Raw genomic sequence first — 15,038 nt, 5'->3', positions numbered from 1 at the left:
AATTGGTTCCTTTTAATCGGTTTGCTCGTGGTCACCATTGTTACAAATCAGTCTACTAGCTCTTTTATTCATATTTTTGTGGGCAGTTTATATCACAGTATGTGAATAGGTTGCAACTGCACATGTAGATAATCTAGGTGGATTAGTGCATAAACATATACATAAGTGGATGGGTAAACAAGTAGAGACCTAGTGAACTGACTGGCTTAATTATGAAGTAAATGTATTCTGACTCAAGTAGACCATTCGAATGATATAAGTGGATAATTATGTTATAATTACATGGACAGTAGAAATAATAAACATATCAGTGGTCGTAAAATGTACGCATCATTATATAAATAATCAATTTTATCCTTCAATTAAATCTGAATAAATCTCTTGAACCGATAAATGAATCAATCACTCAAATGGTAACCACTCAACCTAACTCAACAATCAGTCAATCCGCTCTATATAACATGGTGTCAATGACAATTTCTATTGGAAATGGACCGGTACATATATACAATCAAACAACTTGACATGTCATAGGAGCGGTGAATGAAAAACTGCAGGAAAGTAAGTTGGTTATTAAAAGTATCCGATGTTCACTCTGTTGGTGGAATTGGAACCGTTACTTTGCTTTGCCCAAATGGTTGAAATTTGACAGTGTCTGGATATTGAAAAGCTTGTGGGCCCACATACTTCAAGGCAGTGTCGGTTCTCAGTATGTCAGGGGACGCAATCACAATAACAGACACCCTCATGCCGTACCGGACCTCCTCTGTTGTGATTGGTTCCGCAGTATCAGCGTCCACGATGGCAATGAGGTCCGGGACGCAGGCAATGACGTCACCTTCGTCATTGTTCTCATTGAGAGGTATTATGACTAAATTCTCGTTCTGGAAGTTGATCAGTAGCCTTTGTCCAGAATACGTGTCAAGCCCCTCGATGATGACATGCCCTTTGTTGTAGCCACCACTGGTCTCCCTCTTGACATCTCGGATCTTTCCAATCATGACATGGATAGACGTCTCTGTCTTCAGAATAGCTTCAATGGGCGAAGTCTTTTCGATTCTGGAACGGAGGATAGCGTCTCCTAGCCTCCAGGCACGACTAATGGTATGTTGAACACATTTCGTCAGAACATCCTCCTTGACGAGAGGAGAAAAGGAACACCCAGCTGAACATCCCATTTCGGTCACAACATCCCGGAAGTGATGTTCAACTAGAGTCGCGTTTGGAGCTTCCAGCATCACCGCCTGTCGGTTCTTGTCATCCACCAGTGCAGTAGGGTAGGCAGGTAGACCGTACATATATGGGCACATCATGCTGAGTTTAGGGAATGCTCTCCCCATAGCATCAGCGTCCACCACTGGGAGATTGAGATCGGCTGCGACCAGGTACGGTTCAATAGCATTCATTCCTCCAATTTCAACTGCCATCAAAGCTTTGATTTGTTTTCCTTTGATTGAAGGAGAACTTGAGTTATGATTGCCCGTTTGTTTGTAATCATTTATGAACCGCATGCCAGCTCTTTCTTCGATCGTGACTCCTGATTTGTTGTTCAGTGTCCCATTTTGGAACTGGCCAATGTTGAAAATATCCTCTACACATCTTATGGCTGCAGTTGTCTCTTTGGAGGACACAAGTTGCTCATACATTATGAGTGGCGCTCCATAGAAACAAACAATGCTGACGAGATCGTTCTCGGGGTCTGCGTTCTTGAGTAGACGTTCCGGGGTTATGACTTTAATTTCTTTCCCACTCCGAAGAGTTTCTAAAGCACGGAGCCTTCCCATGTGAGGATTTCCACCCCCTCCGCATCCAAAAATACCAGCTCCAACAACTATACATTCGATATCCCATTCGGATAAACTCCACATCCCAGTTTCAGGGTCAGTCGTGGGGTCCATGGGAACCTTTGTTGCATCATTGACTTCATCCTGTCCAGACAGTTTAGTTCCTCCAGCAGACACCTCCTGTTTTGAATGCATAGTTTCCAGTGAGACAGATCCTAAGTCCTCGTCTTCACAAGCAAGCCATTTTACAATCTTGATATTTCTCTGCACGTGATCCGAAAGATCTCCAACGACCTTTATTTTGAGTCTTGTTGCCTGACCCGGCATGTAGGACAAGGTCATATCCTGTTTTTCTGTAACCTGTACAGTGGATGGATTAGCCCCTGCCTCAACTGCTACTGCTGTAGCTCTTTCTATAGCTGAGGCTAAGGCTTGGTCTCTTGCCTTACTGATGAATGGTTTCCTTGCAAGTTCTTCTGCCATTTCACTTTCCTTTCCATCAGGATCTTCTGTGACTTTAGCAAGAGCGTTCACTACACATTTGTCCATGGCTTCCCTGTCTATCATATCTAATATACTGACGATGTGATCAATACTACCGGATACCTGACTCAGAGCAGCTCCAATAGCGTTTGCGACACCGAAATGTTTGGGCAATAAGACTTCTGTGGCCCCAGGTAAAGATCGCTTCAGGTCCACTAGGATGCTTCCACCACCCACAAGGATTACAGGAAGTGACTGATCACTCAGTTTAACCTTATCAATTGCCGCCGCAATCATGTCCTGCACTCTGTCCAGAGCCATCGTTACAGCAGTTTCTGAAATGCCTCGTACGAAGTCCTTGTTGCCAAGTTCAACTAATCCTGCAGCGACAGCAATGTCAGTTGTTGTGAGTGATCTCCCTTCCTCTCCAAATTCATTGCTGAAGACCAGTGCCTCGTTCTTCAAGTTGAACCCAGCACTTAGAGGTCCTACGGTAATGCTTGTGATCCCATCCGACTCATTTGACCGAGGAATGACATAAGAACCTCCTCCAAGACCAATACTCAGAACATCGGGCATGCGAAAATTGGTCCTAACGCCACCTATCTTCACATGGCTAGACGCTTCTCTTGGGAAACCATTCTTCAAAACGCCCACATCGGTCGTTGTACCGCCGATATCAACCACAATTGCGTCCTTTATCGATGACAGGAAAGCAGCTCCTCGCATGCTGTTAGTGGGACCGGATGCGAATGTATAGACCGGATATTTCCTAGCTTTGTCTGAGCTGATGATGGTTCCGTCATTCTGTGTGAGGTAAATAGGACAGTCCAGGCCAATACTTCCCAAAGCGTCTCTGAAACCGTCGATCGTACGTTGACAAAGTGGCTTGAGACATTCGTTCAGAATTGCAGCATTTTCTCTTTCAAGCAATCCAATATGACCAATATCATGTGATAGCGAAACGCTGGCGTCTGGTGATACTTCCCGGATGATACTCTCTACTTCACGTTCCTGATCATATCTAATAGGTGAGAAAACTCCACATACAACAAAACCTATGGCTCCTGATGCTTTCACAATCTCCTCAATCTCGGCCCTGTTGACATCATCAATCGCCCGTCCATCAAAACGGTACCCACCCGCAACAAGATGTGTCGTGTGACAAATGATATCCTTAAAATGCTTTGGAAAATCGCTAAAAGGCGGGAGAGCTTCGGACACAGAACCACAGAGTCGGATAACAGACACCTTGGCTAAATCCTTCCCCTGCACAGCAGCGTTGATGAAGTGGGTTGTTCCGATGTTTACTTGAACAACTCCCACTGACGTCCCAGACCTGCAGGCCTCATTCAGGACCTGCTTGACAGCTCTCTGTACTCCCGTTGTCACGTCACTGGTAGTGAGCTCCTTCACACCAGCAATGACCATGGGTTTGTCCACGTCCTGCGTTATGACAACAGCATCGGTGTTGGTCCCTCCTACATCAACGCCGACGACGACTGGAATCACGGGCTTGTCACTCATATTTCTAAACTGAAAAACAGATAAATAAATTTTAACTACATATTAATAATGCATAACTACAGATAATTTATTAAAATTTAAATAAAACTTTCTACACCGAATGTGTTCATATCAACAGCAAAGAACACATGTACTATATATAATTATTTATTTAATGCCCAGTAACAAGAACAAATGACAGGGATGCCAAGCTAAGCTCCCTATCCATGACGAGACTTGGAATCAAAGTAACGTTCATATACTTCCCATCTAAAGTTTAGACTCACTTCATGTTACTTAGTGTAAATATAGCCAATTACTTCAATCAACTGTTCTAAACTAAATTTTGCAAAATATTCCATACTGTTTAAAGGTACTGTTTACACATGAACTGATGTAGTAAAACAAATTCGTAACGTTAAAAGGATTATTGTCATGGGTTCAATAAATGCTAAAAATCAGTGAAAATTGGCGAATTCTTAACAACACTTTACACCAAAACGCAGCTGTTCATATGCACGATATTTGCACATGCTTTTCAGCAATTTGATGCATGATCCTCGTGCAATTCATCTGCATGAGATTTGCAGCTGGTTCCCCCTAGTTAGTGGAGAAATCAATCTTCGATGTAACCATATATAAATATATACATAACATATAGTGAGTGTATTAACTTTTGATGGGAAGTATATCATTCTTGTACGCCGTTTCCCTTGCCAATGTATTAGAGGAAGAGGAACAATATCTTGTTCGATTATATCCATATATAGACAATATATGATGGAAAAGACTAATATAATGGGAAATTGCCACATGCTACATACTGTAACTGTAAAGACAATGTGTGAATTACCTTGACGTCTGGCTTCGGAAAGATTCCAACATTCAAGCGATGTAGAAGTGATCTTGTATTACACCTTACTGACACAAGGTCTATATTTCCAGGTCAAGGGAGTGACTAAGTGTTATCACCCTATCCTCTTAATGAAAGTCGGCCAAAGTTTAATACAGACGATGCTTCAAAGTCCGCAAGTGAGATAATTACCTGACCAGGGCTCTGTGTTAAGGACACAACTTAAGTGAGTGAGCGAGTGAGCTTAGTTTTACACCGCATTCAGCAATATTCCAGCTATAAGACGGCGGTCTGTAAATAATCAAATCTGGACAAGACAATCCAGTGATCAACAGTATGAGCACAGATCTACGTAACTGAGATACGATGACATGTGTCAACCAAGTCAGTGAGCCTGACCACCCGATCCCGTTAGTCGCCTCTTACGACAAGCATGAGTTACTGAAGATCAATTCCAACCCCAATCTTCACGGGTCACAGCTTAAGTAGTGGTTCGCTCAGAGTATATCACTAGTTCTATAACACCAGAAAAACTTGTACGAATAGTTTCACACACGTGCATGCATGTCGTCACACAGGCACAATGATCATTAACGAGATGTTAAACATCATTTCACTTTTGTCGTTTTGGAAATATACACGCATCTTTCCCAACAGAAAATGTGTTTGGTCATTGTTTGAGTTAATAACGGGCAAGCACTTTTAGATTGATAGCGGTGCAGATTGTTATACAGTACGTGTATGTTTTGTCTTCTGTTTGGGTATTTTGGTCCTCCATTGTTTGCGTCTGTAAGATAATATACCTTCGTCCATGATTCATGATCCGTGGTGTATCAGGGTTCATAAAACGAACCGAACCGAAGCAAGTCCTCTACTGACGATATTAGACGGTGAGTGAGTATTGTTTTACGCCTCTTTGGGCAATATTCCAGCAATAACACAGCGAAGGACGCCCGCATGCCTTCATGTGGGGAACCCAACCTGGGTCTTCGATGTGAATAGCGAAGACTACAACAACTAGGTTATCCAACAGTCATTGTTATTTAACGTATTGATTAACGAGTGAGTGAGTGAGTGAGAATTTTCACGTATTTGCAGCAATCAGAATGCGTTGAGTCTATGTTCCTGACATCATAGGGGAAGAATGTTTGTCCATTAGAGACTTAAGGATCGGGTCATTGTAATAGCCGACACTTCCCTGAGTTTTCGTATCTTTGCTCATACCATCAACCCCTGGTTGTGTTTGGTTCAAACTTAGTATTAACTGACTGCTTTGATATACAGTCAGCTCTCGTTAATCCGACACTCATTAATCCGACAATCACGTTAATCCGACAACAATTTAGGGAACCATTTAAAACAGTGATAATTACTCTTGTTAATCCGACATTCTCGCATTCCGACTCCGACACACCAATCTAGCAACTGATTATTGTAAATACATTGTAAAAACATTCCTTAATCCGACAATCAACACAGCCCGTCGGATAATCCGACCATATACAAACAATCACACGTGAGTGGTAATTAGCGTATGCCTTACTGGCTGCTTGACACTGACGTCGGTGAACATCACACTTGTTAATTAGGAACACAGGATAATTAATTGAGACGATTTAATCAAGAAATAACAGTAGAGCGAGCTGTATAAAATGTTTACAACCGACATGAGTTTTCATCACAAGATGTCTGTCACGAGTACACCACCTGCTAAGCGAGCCCGAGTAGAAGTTACACCATTGATCAAGAAAGAAATCTCCTTTTGAAGAAAGACAAACCCCAGACAACACAACAAGTCATCACTTTTGCTGAGCAGAAGTTTGATGTGAAGATTGGACGATCAACCGTATCTGACATCCTGAAGCAGTCTGCTTAGTGGTTGAGCGTCTCTACGACTGATTCCAATGCTTCAAACTATCTGAGGCCAAAACATCGTTGAACACTTTGCAAACATTTCTGACACACCACATAGACGTGTAACATTGTAACATTTTCAACATCGGGGTCATAATAGCTGCTGAAATGCGGTAAAAACAAACGTGAGTTTTGTGGCAATGTGGTTATGAGATAGATATGAAACTGATTGATTATGTGATTATATATGTATGTTATGCCATCTATGATGTTAATAAATGAGAACAAGGATGTATTGTTATTTTTTTTTTATTTCTGTGAATATTTTTACACACGATGAAGATAACTAGATATACCATTTCTGATATGCAAGAAACAGTATGACGATCATGACATTTAATAAACATTGATAATTTCACACAAATACATTAATCCGACATTTTCGTTAATCAGACATATTTCTCTGCAACCACAAGTGTCGGATTAACGAGAGTTGACTGTATCTATTATCTGTTCAAGGTATGTACGAGTCCACAAATGTCAGCCACTTTGTCATCTCGTCAGTCTATATCTTTCGACATGTGACATGTAGGTGAATTCTGCAGATAGTGTGGTTTCAAGTTTCATATGTATAATCGTTCATCGACCTGGATCTTGACAGACAACAGACATGTGACACTAACGTAGATTGTGATATATTGTTACACGTGACAACTGTACTAAACCCTTGCTATAATTAACGTCCAAGGTTTAATGTACAAAAAGCATTAGTGAGTGAGTGAGTTTAGTTTTGCGACGCACTCAGCAATATTCCTGCTATATGGCGACGGTCTGTAAATAACCGAGTCTGGACAGACAATCCAGTGATCAGCAGCATGAGCATCGATCTACGCAATTGGGATACGATGACATGTGTTAAACAAGTCAGTGAGTGTGACCACCCGATCACGTTAGTAGCCTCTTACAAGCATGGGTTACTGAAGACCAATTCTAACCCGGATCTTCACGGGTAACAAACAGCTTTTTGTAGTATTGATACCTATGGTCGTCCTGATGTTACAGGTGCGGTCATTTGCATGATTCTGGCATACAATCCTCAAGAAAAAGAGGGGAAAGATTCATAAATTTCAATAATCAAGCACAATGTCAATATCCGGTGTTCCTTCTGCCAAATGCAATACCATTCCCTGACCCAATTCCCCGCTGACTGTATGAGACGTTGAATGTCACTTTGATGTATTGAGTTCCATTCTTGATGGAGGGTTTGCTACATCAGGCTTTTGTACTAAGGGATCTCTCTGGCGTATTCTGTGACCCATAGCGTCCTAAACATACTGTATGTGATTGAGGTCTGGACTCCTGGCGAGCCAAGGTCAAGGTGTCTTGACGTAGGAAATCAACAACGACACATACACGATGTGACCTAGCATTGTCGTCCATGAAGACTAGCCTTGTGTTCAGGGGATAGTCTTTGAAATGTGGTACAACAACCCTGTCTGGCATGTCAGCAATGAACCGTTGTCGTTTTTTGTCTGATCGTCACAAGGTCAAGTTTCAATTATGTGAACACAACACCATCGAATCCCCGCTAAACGGTACTTGCTCCAAGATATTCTGTTGTGTATAAGCAGTGTTTCTGCGGCAACAAATGCGAGCGCGGCCAGCTGTCGTGAACAAACACAAATCGACTTTCATCCGACTATTGGACCCTTCCCCATAAGTTCAAATCCATTTAAAGTGGAGCTTGACATGAAGCTCGACGATTTAGGATCGTTCTCTTGGACAAACGACGATATGGAAGCAATTAACACGCCCGTGACATGGTCGTCGCCATGAAATCTTGAACTCGTATTCACCGCTGTACTAACCTACTTCTACAAACTGTACTGCGCCTGTCTTGTCACATCCTAACTCGATGTTACACATGAAGCAGCGATACAGATGGACTATTGGTAAAATAAGAAACAAACAAACCCGTAGCACGTTCCAGGTTTATATACATGTAACATATGTCTGTAACCTCATTCTACTGAGTTGTCCCTCAGTTGCTGGTTTAGTTCAAACGACGCTTGAATATCTAATTTGTTGTTTTACAGGTTTTCAAGGATAAAAGTCGATGAAGCAAGCGGAGATAGGAGAAGTGGAATATACTCCTAATACAGCTTAAATAATTTCTAATTATCACTGACAAAGTTGTGTAACATACATTTACATCTGCATTATTGGCAACTGCAAGAATTGAAGTGTAATGCATGACTCATTTGTCCCAAAGTTTTGTTCCAACTACTGCTGACTTTGATCCTTTGAAGCAGTACATAATAACGTATTTGGTGAGGTAGTATCATAATGTATCATCACTGTATGTATACCCAGCCGATACATATGCACGTATCCTGGTACATTTCCGCGCGCAATAACGATGTTGTTTATGATTTGAAAAGACAACATTGCATGACGTCACGAACTTTCATTCCTGACGTCGTGTGTGTGAATGAACCTGTCATCCACGGTCACGTAAATGACATTGTCCTTATCAACATACACAGCCCGTGGATCCGACACCTCATCAGCAAAGGTGAATTTGTCTCTCAAAAACCTCCCCGTGGGACTCAGCTGGATGACCTTATGGTTGTCTTTGTCCGCTATGTAGATATCTCCTGTGGGGCTCTGACACACCCCGAGAGGACGACTCATCGTCATGCTGTCTCCTGGCTGGTACTCAAACTCCACTGTCCCGTCAAGGCTCACACACACAACCTTGTTACATTTCCAGTCCGACACGAGGAGTTTGTTGTCCAGCGTTGCATACAAGAACAGAGGTTTCACAAACATGTCAACACCGAAACATCGGAGTCTCGTCCCTGAGAGGTCTATAACATCAATGACTCCCACCTCCTCTCCACTACAGGCAAGGGTTGATGCATCCAAGCAGGCCAACCCAATATATCGAAGCTGGGTTTTGATTATCGAGTCTTTTTGTAGTTTAGGAGCAACTGAGATAACTACTAATTGTTTCTTCTTTGGAACTGCAGTGACAGCCTTTGACGAATCAAAGTTTGTAATACCGTATGGGTGACTGTCCAGTTTCAGGACACTCTTGTTGGATTTTCCCAATGATATATGAAATGAATGCACCATTCTGTCTTCGGGCTGTGTTACAACAATAGTTTTAGTGCCCTCAAACGAGACAACAGTCAGGTCATGCACTCCTGTCCGTCCGATATCAAACTGTACCGTCTCACTACCCTTTTCCTCCTTCTCTGTCCCCGCGATTATGTAGCCAACTGTCACCCTTCGCAAAGACGTCATTAATGAGGTTTTGTTATCAATAAATTTAACATCCACAACACCTCCCGTGTCCAACTCTTCAGCTTCTCCTGATTTGGTATTGACGTCAACAGCTGAGAATATTTTGTATACTTCATAACGGTCCATTACTGTTGATGATGACAGGGCTTTGTTGGCAAACATCATCCTCTGTTGGGCATCCTTCAGTACCATTTCGCCATGTCTGGCTCCCTTCATCAGTACCAGATCAGCCCCATCCTTTATCTGCTTCAGCCGGTCTGTCACCTGGCTCTGCTGATGTCGTATTTCAGCAACAAGTTCGTCGCAAGTCTCGTTGATCCTTTTCTCATCCTCTTCATAATTCCTAGCATGGTGCTGAGTCTTTTTATTCCAAATACTGACGTGCTCTTCCAGTATAGGGATTCTTGTTTTCAAGTCATATTTCATGTTCTGCAACAGGGATTCTATTCTTAAAGCTGCTTCGTCTAATGGTAGCACCTTCTTGCAACTTCTGTGATCCAGGATGCAACATCGGGGACACACTGCTTCATCGCAGTCCTCACAAAGGAGGTCAATGACCGCATCGTCATGCCTGTCGCATCTTGCACGTCTTGGTACTGTTTTCACCACGTTTTTTGTGACGTCAGTCGCTGTGTGAGATGTGTGAAGTTTTCTGTGTACCCTTTCACAGTCCGAACACAGTGACTCCCCGCATTCCGGACACCACACAACAGCATCCTTTGTTTCCGTGTCATCAGTGCAGATGCTGCAGTCGATACGTTCAGCCGCTGTAACATAGTTATAGTGTGATTCTGGAACTTGATCTATATCATGATGGTAAGTGGGTATTACTTAAATTATGTTGAATATTACGGCTTTAAGTCGAACATATATTGCTAACCGTTTACCTCCACCAATGTTGAAAGCACTGATGGCGAAATCTGTAGTGCAGAGTGGAGTCTCTTTGGTATGACAGGAGCCTGTGATTGTAGGTTTGAATCCCGGTTTGTCCCAATTATGGTTATAGGTTTGTTAGCACTATACCCGTGCTCGTGGGTTTTGCATAAGTTGTAAGTCAAAGACCTATAACACTCCGCGCTTTCCTCGCACATCATTCCTTGACTTTCACTACCATACTTCCGATAGTTCTAATAATATATATGGCTTATATAGTCCCCTATTTGCGAAGAACATATGGGCCAGTTTAAAATTTTGCATTACGTTCACATACCTCCGTGTTCTGCAACAGTGCCAACGAGATTCTTGACAAAGGCGACCGTCCCCACCTGCCCCACCCACTCGTCAAGGGGTTGCTGGGGGTGAGGCACTCTCGTCTCCCCACCACACAGTGGACAGTACAAAACGTCCAGAGCTGAAAGGTACATAGGTACAATTTTCGTAAGCTATTTCTAAATAAATATGTCTCCACTATATGTTTGAACTACGTAAGATGTGACGGTAAGATGTGTGCATTTAAGCATTAATAGAATTATTAATTGAAATATTGTTTATGATAAGTTGCCAAAGAATGAACTGAGGTGAAATAGATAAGGACAAACTTTATGGATGAACAATTTCTTTATTCGGATGATGCGACGTAGACGCTGTTCATCCATAAAGTTTGTCCTTATCTGAATCACCAACGTCTAAACATGCCACTCAAAGACGTGAGCTGTACCGGGGCCTTGCGTGTGTGTAAATGTATAACGCTACACCACTGAGACACCGTGTCTCAGAATGGCTAATCCCATTCAGATTCATCCTAATGGCCCCGAGCACACCGGTACAGTTCCATCCGTTTACTGCCGAACACCAGGCAGGGCAACAAAATGTGTCATCTCTTTAGGTCAGGTGATCTGACGTGGATTAAGGATAAACACCGACCTGCCTCTATCCTTTCATACGCAGTATTCGTTTGACCACAGAGGAAGCCTTAAACAGTCAGATGGTTATACAACGTTGCGTGCGTTGCAGGCAAACTGAAACCGTTGCTCTTCGGTTTGAGAAGAAAGCGACATCAGCCAGTCATCGGCTTGATTGTACGCGGTTGAAAGTTAGTGCCCTCTTAGGCGAATTGCTTGATGTCGCTTGCAAATAATTGCTGTTTTCAAACGCACCTGTAGCGTACATTCAAAATAATTCCTGTTTGATGCATTGTCGGCATATCATAGAATCTACATCAGCACAAACAATACCCAATAGTGACATTCTTCAACATTCTGTCACTGTAGCGTTGTTCTGAAGTTATCAGATGAGTGTTGATATCAGCTTCCACACACTCGCTTATGTATGGACGTATTTCACTGGACGAGTATTGTATAACTTCTAACATGATGGCAATATAGTTACCTGTGGCGTCCGGCAGTTGCTGGGAGTGTTGAGTGTGGCTGGTGACACACGATCCACAGAAGCTGTGACCACATTTGAGCGTCACGGGAACTGTGATCACGTCGTCACAACTTATACAGGTCACTACTGTCTGGGAATGATCAGTTGCCATGGCAACACAGGTGGAACAAAACTGAAATGAAAATCGGATACAATTTTACAACACAGTTCGTATGATGACCATCATTACACGTCCTCTTTAAACACTCGATGAGCATGTATTGTAATGTTAGCCATACAGAGATAGGGTGAAGCCCATTTCTGGTGTTGCTGGAATATTGCTAAAAGAGGTGTAAAACCATACTCACTCACTCACTCGTACAGAGATAGAGGGACATTGCAAAACTGTATCTCTTATGCGTGTCATACACATAAGATCGTGGGTGGGAATTTAAGACTCATCATCATAACCGTGGCCATTTCAGTCAAGTGGTCAACAGCTTAAGCCGTGACATTACTCCGGGCTTTCCTCCCACACAAAACACGCCGTGATATAACTGAAATACTGGCAGTGTTTAAACACACTTATACACAGGTACAGAGCTAGATATATTGACGGATATGATTTACCAAGTAACAATATCGGCGTGTATGAAGTCCACGGTGAAGACCAGTCAGATTTCCACAAATCCATTATACAACATGAATATAACTACCTTCTTTGACATCCAAATGGTTCCTACTAAAACTACCTCTTGTGATTTGTTTGGAGAGACACATGCTTTACAAACCTCTGCTACCTCTATTCACATATACTTGTTGTTAATCTTGTTGACAGATGAATGCCTTCACTATAAGCAGTAGTAACAATATGCGACAAACGTTTGTCAAATGATAGTAGTAAGCGCGGTGAGAGGCGTTGCACAGCTCTTTCATTGTCGGCGGTTACTGATTCACCTCAAGCATTGAGTGTTTTGTATAAACCCAGGTCAAATGCACAAACGCCGTCCGCTTGACTGTTTTCTATACGTGAATTAAAGGGACGTTATTCTGTGCAGCAAACGCAATTTTAATAATGACTATACTCAAAACCTCAACATATTTTACTTACTAACGTCATGGAATCAAGGATTATGGGGGATTAGTTAACTCACAGGTCCACCAACTGTAAATTCAGATATGTGTGAAAAATTAAATTCCAGTTAATAGTTTGCTTTTATGAGTGTTAAGGCTCGTAAGCCTAAATATCAAATAATCAAACAGTTTTTGTTCGTGACCAAGACAAGGAGTGATTACTGCCACTACGAACTTACTAAAGTGTCTAGTTATGCGAACCACCGACTCAGAGGTTTCAAACAGAAACAACCTGTACATCTGCTTAAAAATAGTCTTAATTAAATTATAAAATAATGACAAAACTACACTATGCAGTATACACATACTGTCCATCATGCTGTTAGACTTAAGGGTAATTGTTTCAGATAAGATTTAACATAAGGTTAATTATTTATATGCTTGAAACCTTCCATGGCTACTGGTTGAGTAGACAGACGCCTCGTTCAAACTGATTTTCAACAGAATAGAACACATTCATATTTGCGTTTTACGCCCAGAAGAATCTGTTTTGACGCAGAATCGAGACTGATGTTAAACTGACCATGCCTTTATCAACTAAGTCCTTTAATGACCATCATAATATATTTCAAACTTAGTTGTGATCAAATAAGCAATTGTTTATCTTTTTTTATAATTCCTCTTACCTTGTGGGTTTGGTTACCTGTATTATGTCCCGTCATGGAGTGTGTATGTACCTGGTTGCCCTGCGCGACGACTGGGAGACTGTTGCCCGGTCCCTCCATGACTGCTTGAAGAACGCTAGGCACCAAATATGTGCTGATATATAGCACCGGCACAATCACCTGTCCGTGTACAATAGATGCCATGTCATGATGACATACATACAATGATCTTAGTCCTGTGGCTATCAAAGCCTATGTTCAACTAAGTGATCTGATGATACTATCGTAGTTTCCATATATACGACAGCCTTTAGTTCTAAGATTGCGTTGTGCAATTGAGTCATAAAAGTTAGCCACTTCTCACAATAAATATATATAACACAGTCATTGAATAAACTCGTACCCTGTATTATCATCCGTCTGGCGAACTGATGAATCGTTTGGTTTGTTTCACGTTCCTTCAAAATAGATATTTGCCGTACACGCACGCTTACGCTGACACATACACAGACAATTACACAGACAAAGACACATACGCAGACACAGACACATACACAGACACAGACACAGGCACATACACAGACACATACACAGACACAGGCACATACACAGACACAGACACATACACAAACATATACACAGACACAGGCACATACACATACACTTACACAGACACAGACACAGACACATTCACAGACACAGACACTTACACAGACACAGACACATACGCAGACACAAACACATACGCAGACACATACGCATACATAAACACATACACATATGCAGACACATACACATACAAATACCCAGAGACATACGCAGACACATATGCCGACATATACGCAGACACATACGCAGACACATAAGCAGACACATACACAGACACATACGCTGACATATACACATACGCAGACACATACACAGACACCTACCCAGAGACATACGCAGACACATATGCAGACACATACACAGACACATACGCAGACATATCCACAGACACTTACACAGACACAGACACAGACACATACACAGACACTTACACAAACACAGACACTTACACAGACATACACATACACAGACACTTACACAGACACAGACACTTACACAGACACATACACAGACACTTACACACACACACAGACACATACACAGACACAGACACAGACACAGACACAGACACAGACACGGACACTTACACATACA

At 42.1% G+C, this 15,038-nt stretch overlaps 2 protein-coding genes across 2 annotated transcripts; both read right to left on the bottom strand.

Moving 5' to 3' along the window:
* Positions 1–590: 590 nt before the first annotated feature.
* Positions 591–3,794, bottom strand: LOC124292189. Its single transcript, XM_046729241.1, has one exon. The coding sequence runs from the start codon at positions 3,792–3,794 to the stop codon at positions 591–593; it is 3,204 nt and encodes a 1,067-aa protein (XP_046585197.1).
* Positions 3,795–8,937: 5,143 nt separating this feature from the next.
* Positions 8,938–13,955, bottom strand: LOC124292188. The gene is made up of 4 exons (XM_046729240.1): positions 13,908–13,955; positions 12,118–12,289; positions 11,000–11,140; positions 8,938–10,556 (listed from the first exon to the last, which is right to left on the bottom strand). Exons 1-4 carry the CDS (start codon positions 13,953–13,955, stop codon positions 8,938–8,940), a joined length of 1,980 nt encoding a protein of 659 aa, XP_046585196.1.
* Between the last annotated feature and the right edge of the window lie 1,083 nt (positions 13,956–15,038).

Source organism: Haliotis rubra, unplaced genomic scaffold (assembly GCF_003918875.1).
Source record: "Haliotis rubra isolate DU_JTF1 unplaced genomic scaffold, ASM391887v1 Scf51, whole genome shotgun sequence".
Classification (NCBI taxonomy): domain Eukaryota; kingdom Metazoa; phylum Mollusca; class Gastropoda; order Lepetellida; family Haliotidae; genus Haliotis; species Haliotis rubra.
This window is presented reverse-complemented; position numbering and strand designations above follow the sequence as displayed.